Source organism: Cyprinus carpio, chromosome A19 (genome assembly GCF_018340385.1).
Source record: "Cyprinus carpio isolate SPL01 chromosome A19, ASM1834038v1, whole genome shotgun sequence".
In the NCBI taxonomy this organism is placed as follows: domain Eukaryota; kingdom Metazoa; phylum Chordata; class Actinopteri; order Cypriniformes; family Cyprinidae; genus Cyprinus; species Cyprinus carpio.
The window spans coordinates 7404022-7424030 of NC_056590.1; the positions used below are offsets into that span (position 1 = coordinate 7404022).

General features: G+C 36.9%; 1 protein-coding gene across 1 annotated transcript; it reads left to right on the forward strand.

Moving 5' to 3' along the window:
* Nucleotides 1-1099: 1099 nt before the first annotated feature.
* On the forward strand, nucleotides 1100-17793 carry LOC109109180. The gene is made up of 5 exons (XM_042775914.1): nucleotides 1100-1441; nucleotides 9455-9509; nucleotides 12915-13026; nucleotides 16439-16572; nucleotides 17606-17793. The coding sequence occupies exons 1-5, from the start codon at nucleotides 1100-1102 to the stop codon at nucleotides 17791-17793; spliced, it is 831 nt and encodes a 276-aa protein (XP_042631848.1).
* The last annotated feature ends 2216 nt before the right edge of the window (nucleotides 17794-20009 follow it).

Genomic DNA, 20009 nt, shown 5'->3' on the forward strand with positions numbered 1-20009 from the left:
TTGTGTGCGTTTTTTTTTTTATGTGAAACTTCTGCACGGTCGTCTTGTCCATTCTTTTTTTTCAGTAATAAAATATAACAGAAAATATAATAATATTATTTTCCATATATAATACTATTTTCTGTTGAAATTGTTATATATATATATATATATATATTAACAAATTGAATTCAAAGGTTATCCCTGCATTCATATTACATTTTGAGAATAAAAAAAATGATAGAAATGTAATAAAATTCTTCCTAATTGTCAGCATGGCTGTAGAAAAAGCCGGTCAGTAAGGGGTTAAATGATTCTGAGCGTCTCATTGATTTGGGCCAGCTGGGAAAATCGTTTTTGGCTCGACTGTGTCTCTTAAACACAGGGAAGAATTATATAAAATGGGCTATTTCAGTAAATTGCAGCACAAAATAATATTAATTACAGTGACACACCGATTAGTGGATTTTAAGTGCTAAATTTTCAGATCTGATAAAAGAAGACAATATTTGGCCTATTAATGAATATTTTACACAATATGTGTGTATGTGTGTTTAACACCCTACCAATTACTTTTTAAATGTTCAAGTTTTTATTTTATATAAGCTATTCAGCATCTGAAAGTTAGGTGTAATGTGATGGGAAACATGCTGAGATCTGCGAAATAACATCATTAGTTTATACAAAAGACTTTTATCTCCCACATCAGCTAAAATTGCCCACTTTATGACCTCTTTGGTCCATGTAGGCTATATTTATGGTTGCTTTCATTAGTTCTCAGATTGAAAGCAAGGATCGTTCATGTTTATAATATTTATGTGAACAACAAAGCACACAGACACTCACATGATGTCCATTTAATTATCAGTTAAAATGACGCATAAAATTACAATTTAAAAGAGTAACTATGAGGAACGGCACATAATGCAGATCTCCGTTTTAAAGGCTTGAGCTTTGATATATTTCCAATACAGAATGATAAAAGACCACAAGACGAGTTGTTTGGATTATTATAATGTTAAGGGTTTTGTTTACTTCAGAAGCGATTATCCTTAAAAGTTAGTCGATAGTTGAGTTTTCTTTCAGGTGCAGGATTCATATAAAAGCAGAGGTCTGTAGAATGTCCTCGTTTAGGCAGCGAGGCGTGTGTGTGTGTGCGTGCGTGCGTGCGTGTGATCGCTGGGTGGAGCAGCAGTGTAAGGCAGGTCTCGTCTCTCATTGCGGCGGCTGGAGATCCATCGAGCGGCGGCGGAACGTCGCTCCGGCGTCCGTGTGCGTGAAGAGCAGGTGGAGGAGGATGATGATGATGGAGGAATCCGACAGCATCCCCTGCACCGCGGAGGACGGACTCCTGTCGAGCTGGAGATGGAACAGAACCGCCAGGGATCAGGTCCAGATCAAGCAGAAGATCCGAGATCTGCCCGGATTGTTAAAGCACGGACTGAACCTGCGCAAAAAGAGCGTGAGTTACCAATATAGGCTATGCGTGATGAAGAATGCGTGATTCGTGACCGATACACCATCCACTGATATTATAATGCTGTGGATGTCCACGAGAAAGCTGACAGTATGATGCATGCGTGTTGTCAGTGCATTAATGCGTTATTCCAAATGTCACTGATTATGAAGAAGAGACTGTAATGTTTTTTTCAGTCGTGGTATCTAAGGCCAACAGAGGTCCACATACACACAGTCAGGTACACAAAACACACTCACTCACACACCTGCTGTGTGAAACTTCCCAACATGAAAATAGAATATGTTCTGCGGTTATATTTGCTGAATTTGATTAAAATGCTTTGCAATATTGCGCCCGTACACAAGTTACCATGGCAACCATAGTTTCAGCCAAAGTACCAATACATCAGTTTTGTGACTGCTTTTAAAAGATTAATTAATATGGGATGCTTTGGGAATATTCCTCTTTTCACATTAGCACTGATTTACCACAATAACAGACAGAAACTGGTTAACATAGTATGCTTTGTAAGAGCAGAATGATGCTTTTAAAGCCTAATATATCAATGAGAGTGTTTACAAACATAGCCTACTATGGTTTTTTCGGACATTTACTGTCTTGCTTTTTGTAAACTTATTAAATTTTGGTATTTGGAGACTTTATTTGTGTGCCATGTGAATATAATTGAGACTGTATAATAGCTGATATGTATGAATATTGTTTTGTGGTTGTATAGGATATTGTTGGAATATTGCATAATTTGGTCGTTGTTATTTAAAATATGTTCAATACTCAATATTTCACTTTACAAAGGTTCTACTATGACATCAGAGTGCTTTTGATTCTAATTAGAACCTTTATTTTTCAGAGTGGCAATGTAAATATATGCTCTACAAATGCAGTGATCGTTAGGTACCTGACACCATAATTTAACCACGGCACTATCACAGTAGGTTTTTTGTGGACTGTATGGAAAGAGCTGATATATATTCTGTTTATACACTTCTGGCATGACAGAGGGGCTATTCAGTGCTTCAGAGGCTTGTTTTGCTTGTTTGTGTGTGGGTGAATATCTCTCATTTATATGAAGCCTGATTAATTCTGAGGGCGAAGAGGAAATCCACAGTGATCAATGAGGACTTTTGTAACTCGTCTAACCCTTGAGTTTTGTTCAGTAACTTCTGTTGAGTGTAAACATCACTTAGTTCTTCTTGCGGGGTTTCATCTCTTTGTCTCTGAGGTGTTGCTCGAGATGTTTTTATACTGTGAGGGTTCTTGCGGCTTCAAACAGAATGTTTGGTTCGGGCTCATTTGACTCAATTCATCCGCCCCGGGGTGATTACAGAATTAAAAAAATGAACAGCCTCATTAGTACTAAATGAGAAACATGTATTACACTCGTGACATTTGTTTCCTTGCGTGCTGCAATGACAGCAACTACTGGAGCATCTGTTTATCAGGTTCTGCTGCGGTAAAATACAAATGCATGCAAAAAAATAAAGCTTTCTTGAAGACTTTAACAGCTGATGCTATACTGTAGGAGAACCTTTTAGAAGAAACCTAATAATGCCAAGGAAGTAATCAAGTTATCATTACTTAACTAGTAAATTTCCCAAATAGTACATTCAAAGATGAAAATTCTCGCGCGCCATCCAAAATGTAGACAAGTTTGTTTCTTCATCAGATTTGGAGAAATGTAGCACTGCATCACTTGCTCAGCAGTGGATGCTCTGCAGTGAATGGGTGCCATGAGAAACAGCTGATAAAAACATCACAAGTAATCCACACCACTCCTGTCCATCAGTTAATGTCTTAAAAAAAAAAGCTGCATGTTTGTAAGAAACAAATCCATCATTAAGGCATTTTAACTTTAAACCCATTGCTTCCAGCCAAAATACGAGTCCATGATCCATAATAACGCTACCTTCAGTGAAAAAAGAGAAATCTGCACAGATCAAATTTACAAGCCAAAACAGCTCTAAACAAACATGTGGGTGGATTTTGATGTGAGAGACAACAGGAGATGGACTTTTTCACTGAAGGATGCGTTATTATGGATTATGGAGTATTTTGGTTTAAAGTTAAGACATCATCTTGATGGATTTGTTTGAAACATGCAGCTTTTGGCTTCTCAAGACATTAACTGATGGACTGGAGTGGTGTGGATTATTGTGATGTTTTTATCAGCTGTTTGGACTCTCTTTCTGACGGCACCCATTCACTGCAGAGGATCCACTGCTGAGCAAGTGATGCAGTGCTACATTTCTCCAAATCTGATGAAGAAACAAACTCACCTGCATTTTTCATTTTTTTTTTTTTTTTAAGTTCTTTTGATGATTTATCAGAGTGTTTTGATGAACATTTTTTGTTTCTGGGTAATAAACATTGTTTTCTGGTGATCCAAAGTTCCTGTCAAAGAACCATTGAAGAACATTATTTTTAAAGAGCATGTCCAAATACTCTCTGTCAAAGCGCAGTGATAACCGTGAGCTCAAAGGAAGCTTTTGTGCTGTTTAGGACAAGGTATCATGCTAATGATGCTAGAAAAAATCATGCTAGATACTCAGTTGTTTTCTCCTAGGAGAGCAAATAACATTAAACAAAGTACCTCTCAGATATTTCTCATGAGAAAAAAAGACCCTCAAAAGATGTCAATATAAAGATTTCCAATCAAATTCTTCCAAGATCAAATGAACTATTAGTTTTTTACATTAATTTTATAGCTCTGTATTCTTACAGTATGTTCAACTATGGTTTCATGTCTTAGGAGAGAAACAACAAACTGATTCCTTAAATGAGTCCTTGTGCCACTATGAAAAGAGCTACCTTTGAGCAATCCAGTTTTCCTCCTGAGAGCGCTGGGATTATTCTTAGATGAGGCGACAGATGCTCTGTCTCGGAACAGAGGAAGAGCATTTCAAAACTGGCCGTGTGCTAAAGTGACGTCTCACATGGAGTTCTCTGATGGAGAAGCTGCACTTAATGACACAGTCCTCATGCTCTAAGTGTGGGTGTGTGTGTGTGTGGTGTGTGAGTGCCTGTGGATGTAATGAAATCTTAACGAGAAAGACAAGGCTTGTTTGATGTCTCCATCTTGCAGTGCACTCATCCAGAGCGACAGTTTTTTCCCGCTAGCCATGCAAGAGAGAGGTGTGTGCGCTCTAATCTGAGAGTTATCCATTTCTGACACATAATGAAACACAGACACTCACTGCACTCTGTGCACTACGTAGTGAACCGGGATGCTTCCTGTGCATATCTTTACTCATCGTTCTGTAACGACGTTTCTCCTCTTCCTCTCTTCGCTCCATCTCCTTCATGCATTGTAAACCCTTTTCCTCATCTCCTCTCGACTCTCCCCGACTCTCTCTCTCTCGCTTGAAGGAGATTGAAATGTTTGCCTCTCAGTGCAGGTGAATAAAAGTGTTTGTGTGTTTTTTAGCAACTGCCAGGCAGAACTAAACTACAATTTTACATTTCCTGAAGAAAATGTACACAGTGTTCGCCCATGCAATATAATCCTAGCATGAGTTTGCTAGAGAGTTGCCCTTTTATTTTATTTTTTTCTGAGCATTCTAGGAAGTTACTAGATGTTTCTATCTGGTTACTTGGGTGCTTTGGGTGGTTGTTAGGGTGTTGCTAGGTGGTGGAATGGGTGTTTTTTGGGGGCAGGGGGATCCTGGCAAGGCAAGTTTGCTCATATGGCACATTTCATGCACAATTAATTCAAAGTGCTTTAGGTAGACATGTTAGAGGTGTTTGCTGGTATTTTCTTGGTGGTTTGTTTGGTGTTTTTTGCAGGGGGAGATATTCTGGCAAACCACGTTTACTATGTAGAACTTCATGCATGGTGGTAATTCAATGTGCTTTATGTAGACATGTGTTATAGGTGATTGTTGGGGTGTTTTGGCTGGTTGGTTAAGTGTTGCTACTGTGGTTGCAAGGGTTGTTTTTTGGGGGGGTGGTGTGGGGGATGCTAGCAAGAGAAGTTTATATAGCACGTTTCATACACAGTGGTATTCAAAGAGACATGTTATGGGTGGTTGCTAAGTGGTTGCTGGGGTGTTCTGGGTGGTTGCTAGGGTTATTTTGGATGGTTTGCATGGGTGTTGCGTTGGCTGTGCTAGAATGTCTTCCTTGGGGGGGGGGGGTGTGTTCTAAGTACGTTGCTCGGGACACTGTTACATGACTAACTGGGGCGTTACGGATGTGTGCCAGTGTGTTCTGAGCTGTCGTAAGTGGTTGCTAGGGTGTCCTTGGTGGTTGCTAAGATGTCCGGGGTTGGTCTAAATGGTTTGCTGAGGGTGGTTACTCAGACGTTGCTATGTGTTTTCTTGGGTGTTCTTTGTAGTTGCTCGGTCAGTACATGAAAATCTCAAGTCCTTAGTAAAGTAACATCACGCCTCTTCACATTTTTTTGAAAAAATAATTAATGTCTTTAGCACAAATAGCGCGGGACGAGTTATACACAGTGCTTTAATGCTTAAGGTTAGGGGTTTGTTCAAATGACCATGAGAAAATGAGATCATTTGTGATTTATGAGCCACGAACAGATGAGAAATAATGATTTCATCGAACGATTTTGATTTTAGCTATGCATGAAGGACAAGAATGTATTTTTATCTAAAAAAGCCTTTTCCACCTCATGTGTTTGCTTATCTGTGGCCTGTCTGCTCCATTTCCCATCCGACCCAAACAGAGTTTCAGCTCTCCCAGATCTCCAGCAGCAGCCCACAGCAAATTCAATACAGTAAAATCTTACACACACGCCGTCTTCAGAGCCCAGTCAAAACAAAGCCAACAAGCGTACGCGTGGCCCTGGAGAGGTTTGTCTACAGAGAAGGACAAGCAGTCGCTGATACCTTGCAGGTCACGCCGGCCCACAGAAAGCATCAGATACTATCATCACAGGTGCTCTCAGGAATTTCAAACCAGTATTCAAGCCGAATGGACTGATGAATCCATTGCTATTGTTTTGAGTTCTTAGATGAAAAACATGATAATGTTGGTTGTAAGCCATTTGTATCTTCCTGACTTGAGTGTTTGTGAAACCCAAAATGTTAATTTGTAGTTGTTCGGATATAGAAACTGCTGATTTGAACAAACCTCAAATGCTAAGTGTAGAACGTACTGATAGTTCACCCAAAAATGAAAATTTGCTGTTCATTGACTCACCCTTTAGGCCATCCAAGATGTAGGTGAGGTTTTTTTTTTTTACTTTATTAGAACAGTAAAGAGATTTTTAACTGAAACCATGATCCTTGAAAATCTGTGATTCATAAAATACAAGAAGTCAATGGCTACCGGCACTTTGAGAGTCAAAAAAGCTCATCAAGGAACATAAAATGAATACCCATGGTTCCTGACGATATATGAGGTCTTTGAAGTGAAATGATCAGTCTGTGCAAGAAACTTAACATTATTTACAACATTATTACCTGTAATCCAGAGCCTCAGGCAAACAGGGAAATCTGATTCTTTTCCTCGAACTGATTTTTTAGACAGTTCATTTCAATGAACTGGTTCAATTCACTAGTTTGCTTGTGTAATCATGAAGTTATGTAGCTAATACGCAATTATATTTTTTAAAGCACCCAATAATGATGTGTCTGAAGTATAAATTTCTGTGACTGTTGGAGGAACTGGAGCGCTGAATGATTCATTCATCGCAGGATCAGATATGCCAGTATTTTGGCTCATTTTAATTCTGTCAGTGACTGTCAGGCGTCTGAAAGTGAGATTTGATTGAGTAACGTGTAGATCTGTGCTGCTCGAGTCGCGAACTGTTTCATACGCTTTAGTCCGATTTGGTGAACTGGTTCATCTAGTTCCCTGAAAAGAACCGAACCGGTTATTTTTTTTTTTTTTTTTTTCAGAAGAATGATTCATTTGTGAACCGGACATCACTCTGAACCGTTCACCCGAGGCTCTGTATTACAGGTAATAATGCTATAAATAATGTTCAGTTTCTTGCACAAACTGATCGTTTTGCTTCATAAGACCACTATATATATTCAGGAGCCATGAGTATTTATTATGTGTTGCCTGTATACTGTATGTAGCCTACTGAACCGTGCATATGAATCACCAAAGGATCATGGTTTCAGTTAAAAGATCTTTCTTTACGTTCTACTGAAGGAAAAAAGTCACCTACATCTTGGATGAACTGAGGGTGAGTAAACGAACAGCAAATTAAATTTTTTTGGGTGTACTGTCTCTTTAAGTGTGTGCTTCGTCCTTCAGTGTTTGAGCTCCAGATGTGATTGATTCCTCAAATTATGTGTCTTACTGTGATGTTACTTTATAAGCACTTAGAATTGTGATTTTTTTTTTTTTTTTTTTGACTGCTGGATTGTATTTGTTTTTTGTTTTTTATTATTTTAACGTTTTATCATTTGGCCTGAACAGATCTGAGATTGGAACCAATCAGCAAACAGTGCAGAACAACATGCAATATTAACGGAGAATAATGACCATGCAATCTGAAATATCTTTATGTATTCTGTTGATGCTGTTGTATAATAGGACAGTGGAGAAGCAGGATTGGATTTGAAGAGAATAAGACACATGTGGGTCACTCCAGACAGATAAAAAACTCCATCTGATCAAAGTTCTGATGGTATAATGAGGATCATAGTCTTTGTTCCAGTTCTGTCCACGGAGGAGGTTGTCTAAATAAAACCTAACAAGCCTTTTTTCATACAGAACGTCACTTTAGAGAGTTTAGAGGCCGATCAAGGGTCTGACATGATCACAGGACTGCACGTGTTTAACATGAACTTATGTCATGTTGAGAGAGAATTAAGTAGAAGTGAAATGTATCCAACACTCTGCACTGAAAGAGGTTAAACCATCATGAACAAAAACCATGGTATTAACCCTGGGTTAGTGTTAGTGTTTATTTTAGTATTATTTAAGCTCTGTTTTAGCATTTTTTAATATTTTGACCACTTTTTTTAAGAGTTTTAATTTTATTTTAAAAAATTGTGTTGTGCTTTTGTCATTTTCATTCATTCTTGTTTTTTAAAATATTTCTGTTGTTTATTTTTTTGTATTTTTAATTTTATTTTAGTTATAATAATTGTGTAACTTGCTTTTGTCATTTTATTATCTTAAAAATATTATATTGTTTATTTTCATTTTTACATTTTAGTTTTAGTAAGTGTTATTTGCTTCTTTTTTATATTTTTTGTACTTTTAATTTTATTTTAGTTTTAATAATTGTGTTATGTGTTTTTGTCATTTTAATTAGTTTTTATATTTCTAATGTTTATTTTAGATTTTTAATTTTAGTTTTAGTAATTGTGTGTGTGTGCTTTTAATATTTCTATTTAGTTTTAATTATTTTTTTATTTCAGTTTAGGTTCAGTAATTTGAGTGCTACAGTTTATTTTATTTCAGCTATATTCCAAGGCAACATCATTTATTTTATTATAAAGTTTTTCATTTAATATTTATATATTTTTTCAGCTTTATTTCAATAAACGAAAGCGGGTTTTTTTTTTTATGTTATTAATAGTATATAATTTTTTTTTTCTGCAAATGAAACTGTTTGTGCCTGTTGTAATTCTTTCAAGTACCTTGCCATAAATGTTGTGGTATATGGATTGATGAAAGTCATTTAGTACCCATAGTATATATCAAAATTACTCAATGCAAGTTTGAACCCATTCACCTTTCAAAGCACAAAGCCTGTGTTTGCAAATGATTTGCATGCTGTATCAGAGAGAAATGTCAAAACCAAACATGAAGGAAATTTTGCTTATCCAGATGCATCCAGTAGTATGACACAGTGTCAAAGACGAATCATGAGATCCAGAAACATGGCAGAATGTCACTGTCAGGATGGGATTAGCTTTCTGCAGCACTTTTCATGTGAAGGTCACATGAAAGGCCCTTAAGAGTCCCTGCAGAACATTTCAGACCCTTTCAGCTGTATATGAAGGATGTGAACATGTTTTCAAAATGTGACACAGGATGTTCATGTGTGTTTTTTCTGTCTTTGTGATTGTGCAGCAGTCACCTGACACCATCCCCAGGACCCAGCACAGGGGTCACACCCAAACCCAAGGTAAGAAAAAGTGCAACCTACACGCTGGATACGTGAGGAGGCTGGGACAGTTTGCCCCGGCCCTTGAATATTATTGACTTCATCCTATATGAAAGACAAATAACTCATCCCAAGTGTTTCTCCTACGACAACAAATGGGACTTTTTGCTTAAACAAAACGTTCCTACTTTAGAGTTTCAGATGATTAGTGTTCAAAGCTGTGCTCAGCCTTTCTCTTGCGATTCATCTCATCTCATTAAGAAGATCTGAAGCTCCTTTAATCCGCGTATCAGCTCTGCTAACAAGCTAATCACCCATGTGGTGGCAAAAGTAACAATAACATTACGATATGGGATCAAACACAATGGTCAGGATCCCATAGAAACCCCTTCTAAAGGCTCTTCTGCCTTTCTGTTTTCATAGATCATCACATAAAACTGAACCAAAATGATGATTATCGCTGACTAGAGATTATGATCTTTATCTTTATTCCGTCAATGACCCCAACATGTTTTACAAGCCATAAGCCACGAGAGAATGAACATTACGCTGTGATCTATCCAGCCCACCGATTTAATCATGAAAGCATAAATCCAATCCAGATGTTTGATGTATGAGTTTTTGACAACTGAGATTCCACTGTGGGGCGGGGCTATAGCAAAGCCAGTATACCTCTAAATTTAGGTTACTGAGATACAAATGAATGCAATGCACAGCTTATTGCTGTAATATAAAGTTCAGTAAATGTTCAGTAAAAACAGCTAGATTAGATAAGAGTATTAATAATAATAATCTAAATGTTTTTTTTCATCCAATTCACGTGTCATATGAATTTTAATGCTTTTAAAGATTTCTTGAATCAGGAGACTCATATTAGATGTGTGAATTTGGTGTTGGGAGCTTTTTTAATTTGGACAAGTCAGCGCCCACCTAACAACCTCCTAGTTCACCTTAGCAACAACCTAACAATGCCCTAGCAACTACCTTGCAATACCCAGCAATCATCTAGAACACTTTAGCAACCAACTAACAATCACCTAGTTCACCCTAGCAACCACTTAGCAATGCCCTAACCTCCACCTACTGTAGAACATTCTAGAATCACCTTAGCAACAACCTAGCAATGAACATAACAAACACACCCTAGAAAATCCTTAGTAACCACTTGGTGATGGCCCTAAGAACCCCCCTCTGTAGAAACAACTCTAGCAACACCTCGCAACAACTAGCAATGCCACTAACAACCACAAAGAACACTCTATATCAAACACCCCTAGCAACAAACCTAAACAATGGCCCTAACGTCCACTTACTGTAGAACACACTAGAATCACCTTGTGCAACAAAACTAGCAAGAGCCCTAACAACCCCCTAGAACTCCTTAGTAACCACTTGGTGATGCCCTTACAACCACCCACTGAAGAACGCTCTAGCAACACCTTAGCAACAACCTAGCAATGCCCTAACAACCACCAAGAACACTCTATATCAGCACCTTAGCAACCACCCAACAATGCCCTAGCAACTACCTTGCAATGCCCAGCAATCCCTAACAACCACCACATCATATAGAAAACTTTAGCAACCAACTAAAAGTAACCTAGTTCACCTTAGCAACACCTCCTAGCAATGCCATACAATTCAACCTACTGTAGAACATCTAGAATCACATGTAGCCAACAAACCTAGCAATGCACCTAAAAAAAGCCCTAGAACTACTTAAGTAAACACTTGTGGCGATGCCCTAACACTTCAGCCCTCTGTAGAACCCCCCCCCCCCCTAAAAAAAGCCCTAGAACTACTTAGTAACCACTCTAGCAACACCTTTAGCAAACAACCTTAGAAAACCTGAACATAACAACCCACTAGAACACTTCTTAGAACACAGGTCACCTAGTATAAGAACACTAGTGGACCTAGCAACAAAACGTAGCAACGCCCTAGCAACACCTTAGCAAACCACCTAGCAATGCCCTAATAACCTCTTAGAGCATCCTTAGCAATCACATAGCAATGCGCCTAATAACCTATCCGAGCTCCTAAATAAAAATGCCACCAGCTAGTATAGAACACTTTAGCAATGCCTTAGCAACAACCTAGCAACCACTCATAACACCTTAGCAAACCACTTAGCAATGCCCTAACCACCACTCTCTCTAGAACACTCTAGCAATGCCTTAGGAACACCTAGCAATGCCCTAACCAACCAGCTAGTATAGAACACTCTATCAGCAGCCCTATCAAACAAACTAGTTAAGCCCTAGCAAAAAAAAACTATCCTGCAACACCTTAGCAACACCCAAGCAATCAACCTAGACACTAGGAATGTAACGATACTACCTCGAGGCTGGTTGAAAATCGATTTGTACAAATATGTGACAATTTCAAAATCAATACAATTTAAAAAAAAATTTTGATGACCTCTGACCGCATACAGGGCGCTTGCTGAAGGTGTTTGCTATGGATACTAACGCTCTTATTAAAGCTGCTTCAGTAATGCTGAAGGGCTTTGTAGTGGAGTCAGAGAGGCAAGTGTGCCATGATTAAAATGAGAAAAGAGAGCTTCAGGAGGAAATGCGATGATATCAGTGAATAGATATGCAATCTGTGGTTGACAGCAAGAAATTACCTCGATACACACAGCAGGTGATGTCCACTGTGCATATGTAGGTCAAATTTGTCTATAACAAAGCAACACACTCTACAGCACTTTCATGACTTTCCATGTCATTACTTTCCATTATACTTATCTATCAAAAACTTATATAACAATAATTTCAATCACATTAAGCTTATTTTCATTAAACTTCACCCTAAGCATAACGCGCGCTTGGGGCGATATTTTCATTAAAAACTTATTTTATGGTCATTAAGCTGTTTTTTCAGGTGATTCAGGTTTTACTATCTTTGTGGACATGAGTAAATTTGACCAACACACACTCATTCACCTAACAAACACACATGCCAGAGGAAAACTATATTACTAAAGCTTTGTTTTTTAAATTGCTCAACAGCCTTAAGTTTTCAATTATGATTCATTTGTTTCAAAATAGTTCTCTTTACATTTCTAAGGAAATATAAAAAGACAAAGAAGGGACACACAAAAGAGTGTGCAGTACAAGTATAGAGATATAAAACTGAGACATTTTTAAGCTTGAGCCCAGTTTGAGACATCATTTCGATCTCTTCCGCATCTCTAGAGACATGTGTAAGTTTATTGGGGTCTTTTCTCTAGAAAAACATCAGGAAACTTGAGCAAAAGTGTTAATTCGCCTCTTTCTTTGCTCTCTAGGAGAAAGAGTTGAGATGTTAAAGAGATCTTATTTGTGGATCTCTTTATATTCATGATTATTTTATAGCGTCAAGCATTCATATTACACAACGTCAACTTTTCATTCCATCCTGAGATGATCTTCCGTCTGACAGACGTGTTCTCAGAGTTTTTCCCTGCGCTGGACGCTTGCGTTGAGAAATGCCTTTCTGTCTCATGGACCGTATCAAGCAAAAGACAAAGATCCCACCTCGCCAGGATTATCAGGTGAGAGATTTACTTGTGGCATTTCTAACCGCTTCATTCCAAAGTTATCCGCTACAGAGTTCTTTCAAGAAAATGATACTTTTAGTCGACAAGGACGCATTCAATGATCAAAAGTGGGCAGTAAGACATAGAATGTTACAAAGATTCTATTTTGAATTAAAGTACGATCTTTTTGAACTTTTAAATCATCAAAGAATCCTAAAAAATAAAATGTGTCATGTTTTCACAAAAATATGGGCAGCACATGTTTTTAACATTTCTAATAATCCGACATGTTAAAATCAGCATTATTATGATTATGAAGATCATGTGACACTGAAGACTGGAGTAATGATAATGAAAATACAGTGGCATCACAGAAATAAATTACATTTTTAACAGATATTCACATAGAAAAAAAACTTGTTTGAAATAGTAAAATATTTTGTAATTTTGCCGTGTGCTATATTTTTAATCAAATAAATGCAGCCTTGATGAGCAGAAGAGTCTTATTTCAGAAATGTGTGTGTTCTCTGGCAAATGAATCCATGAACTTGGCATTTCTAGCGTCAGGCTATCATACATGTTGTACTGTGGTTGTGTGATATAACTCTTACAATCACAGGATCAGTGTAAGAGAGGTTAAAGCGTGTTTTAGTGTCGTGTGTGTGTGTGTGTGTGTGTGTGTGGTCGGTTGGCTGACTCATCAGCTGTCTGTTATCGCTGTGACTGATGGCCGCTGTCCAAACTTCACTCCGATTGGATAAAAACATCCCGTCAGATGGTGGAGTGTGAACGTGTGACAGCAAAAACAGAATCAGAGAGCTTTGCATGTTTTAACGAATGCACACATGCACTCGATGAAAATGAGCAGCTTAATGACTTTAAAATGCAAATCAGTGACAGCATGATAATGTTAGGGCACAGCATTTCATATTAAAGCAAATGCAATTTGAGGGTGTTACTGCCATTCAAGTGCACTTTTACATCTTTTTTAATTGCATTCCTGGTCTAACTGTGAATTATTCATTAGTGCATGTTATTCTAAATAAATTGCATTTAGTGTATTGTTTTTATTGAAATATAGAGATCACTTTTCATAATCTAATCAATTCCTGCCTTTCATTTGGAAATACTGTACATCACAAATTACAGAAGCAAAATGGGTTTTTAAACAGTGTTTAATATTGTAAAAAAGCTAAATGAAAAACAGCAACAACAGCAATATTATAAAAACACAAATAGTCAATAAATGATTACATTCCTTAAATCACAATGAAAATATTTTTTTCTGCCTTTAGCAGAACTGTAGACTGTTTATGCATGTCAAGTAATGTTGCAAATATATTTTATTGGATTAATATTTTCTACCCCTCTGAGAAAACTGAATTATTCTGTTTCTACCGCATGAAAAAGGTTTGTAAATCCAGGGAATCCAAATGTAGTTTTAGAATATTTAGGAAAAATGCACTTTAAATGTTTGTTATTTTAGTGTCTATTTTTTATCAGATCTGTTTTATAATAATGCTTTGTGTTTTAATCCAACATCACATTAAAAAAACAACAATAACGAACAAATCATAACTGTCTTAAAAATAATTCAATATTGTTAAAATAATTCTCATCCAGGGGCGCTGCTAAGGATTTTGGGCCCCATGAAAAGAATCTTGACAGGGCCCCCAACACAGCTGAGAGTTTTTTCATATTAATTTACATAAAAATCAGGCGCTTTAATGGTATTTTGACTATCATTTCATATATTTAAGGATCAATCAGACAAGTGAACTCCACCCATGTCCACACCCGTAATTTGATCATCTGTAATACTGAAACTACTTCAGTACGGTATAATGTATATAATGTACATAGCGGTACATGTGTCATCTGGTGTTATTCACATATATGTATACTTTGTCTCTGAATGATACTGACATATTTGTATGGTACATGGCATGTGTGAATAAAAACAGAAGCTATAAAATCATTTCTACCTATAACGTCCACAGGCAGTCATTTTTGCACTGTTTTAAATTGAGTTTTTTGCCTACGGTCTGGGATCAGATAATGTAGAAAGTATTATGTAAAGATAGTTGGCAGGAGATGAATCATGCTGTATTTGACAATATAAAGGGGACATTGTAGTAATACAACTCACATCATCTTCAAGAGATGCACTGAAACCTCACAAACAGCTGAAAGTAGTTTGTACCCGTAGCGGGCCAGAGGATTTTTATCGAGTTCATGAATTAGACTGCTTGCAAGACAGGGTGCAACAAGCGTGGACCGCAGCAGGGGTGCTGAAAATTAGGCCCTTACTCATTACAAAGATGCAGAGCCCACCCGGCGGCTGCATGTAGGGGCTTAAAGCCGTGCACACGCTGCACCCTGCTCCTGCTATCGAAACAGTGCTAACAGCCGAAAAATGCTACCGTTAGAGACCTAGGGACTCATGTACAAAGCGTGCGTTACGCACAGAAAAAGTGCGGAGGCTACGATCATTGTCAACGGCTGGCTTCCACTACAATTTACGGACTACTACAAACCCCCCCTTTTCTTGGACATATTCGGTAACATACTGTCGAACCTTTGCCTCTTTCACTTCTCTTATTTTTTTCTTTGTCCGATTTTTGAATCAAGATTTTGATGGTCATTTTCACATCCTCTGTCAAGTTGAATCTCGCCGGCGCTATAAGGAAGTCAAGCTGTTTGTGTTGCTTGGTTACTGGATCAATTTGGGCGGACTGAACCATTTTATGGTAATAGATGAGGGGGTGAGGGGCCCACGGACGTTTGTGTTTCCTAAACAAATAATTTTTTGGACACCAGGAACAGCAAATAGACATCATTTAAAGTTAAAATTTTTTGTTGACTATCAAATATTTTTTTTTTAGCACCAGTAATCATTAATTTATTAGCTTCTCTGGGACCCCCTCTTAGTCAAGTGGGCCCCGAGGATCGCTATCAAGGTATTACCTTATAGTTTCAAAGCAAGCAAGCACGTGGGCAAAAAAAAAAAAATAAAGCAGTACATACCAGCGTTCAAAGCTTTAGGGTCGTTAAGATATTGAAATATTTTTAAAAGAAGTCTCTTCTGCTCCCAAGGCTGCATTTATTTGATTAAAAAAAAACATTAAAATTGTGAAATATTATTTCAGCTTAATGTGAATATCTGTTAAAATGTAATTTATTTCTGTGATACGCAGCTGAATTTTCAGCATCATTACTCCAGTCTTCAGTGTCACATGATCTTCAGAAATCATTCTATATGATGATTTAATGCACAAGATAACATCTGATTATGATCAATGTTGAAAACAGCTGTGTTGCACAATATTGTTTGTGGTATTTATTACTATTTGATTGCATTTTTTTATTTCAGGATTCACAGATGAATGAAACAGTCAATGAGTGTGTGTGTGTGTTGTCCATGCAGGAGGCGTTATGTTGGTTGTGGAAGCTGGTCCAGTGGCTTCGGGAGCCATGTGTGCCACCTGTGGTCGGTTCAGTGCAGGTTAATGGCGTCTCGTGTCTGGCAGGTGCTGCTGGAGCTGGGAATACTGCACTCAGGTTAATAACCTGTCTTATTGTACTATCATTGAAATACTGTTAGCATCTATGCTGATAGCGATTTTAAATGTAAGTAAACGTTTTAGTAATTTTTTTGTATTTTTGTCATTTTTTATTTTAGTTATTTGTGACCCAGTCATAAGGGTAAATTTTTCGAAATCGAGATTTATACATCATCTGGAAGCTGAATAAATAAGCTTTCCATTGATGTATGGTTTATTAGAATAGGAATCTGAGGGTGCAAAAACAACAATAACAACAACAAAAAAACATTCTAAATATTGAGAAAATCGCCTTTAAAGTTGTCCAAATGAAGTTCTTAGCAATGCATATTACTATTCTAAAACTGAGGTTTTGACTATATTTACAAAAAATATCTTCATGGAACATGATACTTTCTTAATAATCCTTATTGATTTTTGGCATAAAAAAAAATTCAATATTTTGACCATACAATCTATGTTTGGCTATTGCCTAAAATGTTAGACCTCAGCGGACTAAACTTCAACAGTTTTTTTTTCAACATTAATTTTTTTTAATTTTAAATTTAATTAAAAATTAATTTAATTTCAAATGTGTGATTTAGTTAGGGTAATGTTTATTTAATTTCAAAGAATTTTTTTTTGTTGTTTATTTTAGGTAAACACTCCACACTGCATGTTTGGAATGTTATACTAGGTACTTGCTACATTTTTGAATTTAGAATTTTCCAGTATGCAGTCTTGGAATAAAGGAATGGAATATTGTAGGGGCTATGTATGGAAACTGGAGACACAATGCATGGAATATATGTTATCGTGTGTGAGAAATCGGCCTGTAAATATTAATGGAGGGGGTCAGCGTTCAGTCGATGTACGTTTGTAGGCCAACCCGGGAGGCAGATTCGCTGTGGGATCCCTCTGGAATTTCTAATGGGTTTTTGCGAAACCATTCCAGTGGGAAAATGGCAATTCTCTAGGACCGCAAACTTGATCAGCTCTATATCACACCATATGTGTGCCATATTAAAAATCCCTCTCTGTCCTCCCCTCAGTCGACCAGCGGCTGGGGTTTGAAGAGGGACGACTCCAAACACATATTAATCAGTTTCTAGTTTCGAGGCTATGCGACGCTCAGGGCTGTGAAAAAAAATTCGTAACGAGGGACGGAATGGCAGAACGGTGTCCGTTCTTCTGCTGCAGCGCGTCTCCCTACGTCCAGTTCAGGGTCGTCAGCCCGTAAGTATAAACCAACATGGCATGTTACATGGCTATACACATACACATACATGGTAGTATAGAAAAAGACTCACCCTTTAAAATAATCACATTTTGTTATATAAGTTGCACAGAGTAAATACAGCTGGATCAAACAAAAACTGTGTCCGTCTTCATTTCAAGCTTCAAAGCAACCAAATGTGATTATTAATATATATATATATAGTATCAGTGTTTCATATTATTTAAAGAAATAGTATGCAGTGTGTAGTATATACTGTGCAGTGCACTAGTTTCCATGATTGTCTTTCATGCGTCCGTCTGGATTTCGGATGTTGCCCACCGCAGGGAAACAGATTGTTCTCGTTGAACCTTTCCGAATCCTGTTTAACACACAAATCATCCTCGTTGAGAAGGAAGGACAATATGTGTGTGTTTGTTTTGTGTTATGAGTGTATATTGATTGTCGTGTATATGCGCTTTTAGTTGGCTTTTTAGTCATGTTATTGATCAGTTTACGCTATTGTTCAGAAGGGTTTGGGGTCAGTACGATTTCGTTTTCAAGTAGAAAAATAATGCTTTTATAATCAAGGATGTATTCAATTTATCAAAAGGTTTATAATGTTGCAAAAGATTTCTATTTCAAATAAATGGCGCTCTTTTGAAACTTTTCTTCATCAACGCATCCTGAAAAATAAATTTATCGCAGAGTTTCCACAAAAAAAATAGTGAAGCAAAAAAAGTTTTCAACACTGATAATGAATATAAATGTTTCTTGAGCAGCAAATCATCATATTAGAATGATTTCTGGAGATCATGTGACACTGAAGACTGAATAATAATGAAAATACAAAAATAAAATCATAAAAAAAAATAATATTAATTAACAGATATTCACATAGAAAACAGTTATTTTAAATTATCTAAAATATTTCACAATTTTTACGTTTTTTACAGTATTTCTGATTCCCAAAAATGCCTATGGATAGAGCCAGAAGAGGACCAATAAACAGTTACAAAAATCTAACCGACCCCGAACTTTTGAACAGTAGTGTATTTCTGTATACTCTAGGTAATTATTTTATTAAAGTGGTTTAAGTGAGTGGTTACTATTTCCAAACCCCCCCAAAATCCCCAAAATATCTCTTATATATGTCTCCACACCTTCTAAAAATGTCCATTTGACCTTACAAAAATCTAAAGATATGAAGGTGTTTTCTCTCTTTTATATTAATCCCAATTATATGCATTTTATGATTTGCATGTTTCCTGTTGTCCACGACCCAATTATAACAGACCTGCGGCTCATTTTTGGGTCACTGAGTCAAGCTCAATTCGATTGAACTAAGCTAAGTGTAGATGAAAGGATTTGATTGGCTTAAACGTGTCTTAGGAGCTGACGATGAGATTGGATTCAGCGGGGCAGTTTTGTTAGCCGTGAAGGGCGAGGATGATATCGCAGAGAGATTAGATCTGAACTGACAGCTGATGTCAATTTCAGGAAGGTGAACATGGGACGGCGTGAGCGTGCCGTTTGGATTGAATGTGATGAGATAAAAATACTGGATGATGCTGCAGAATAATTCAAAGCATCTTTTTATCGCGCTGCATGCAAAAAACAAACAGCACGACTAGTGTAGTTCGATTTATGAAAAGATTATATGTTAAAATAATAAACAAAAAAACCAAAACCAAAAAAACCCAATATAATACATTCTACAATTCTAAATTATAAATCCCTTACTAAGAAATCCTGGAACTATGACATAATATCCTGTTGCTCATATATGTTGCATCAGACAGATATTGGCAATTAAGGCCACATTTGGTGGAAATCTTTGTCTGTCAAAATAAAAAATAAAAATACCTCTGAATGGCTTTGGGGTAAAGTTTTTAGCAGCTGGCTGGACTGGTTAGGACTAGTTATGGGAAGATCCGTTCTGTAGAAACTATTTGATATTGACACTGCAGTTAAAAGAGACCTTGATTATATCAGAGTGAATGACACAACATTTAAAAGACGGTAAAATTAGTCTGAACTTTGTTACTGCTGCATTTTTAGTGGTTTTATAAAGGACCAAACCTGCAGAAATTTAGATTTTTATTTATTTTATTTTTTATTTTATTTATTTTAACTGTATTTTAAATTTTCAAATAAATCTACATTTTTAATGATTGTTTTTACAAATAAATATACACACAAATAAAATATATAAAAAAAATACAAAAAAAATAAATATA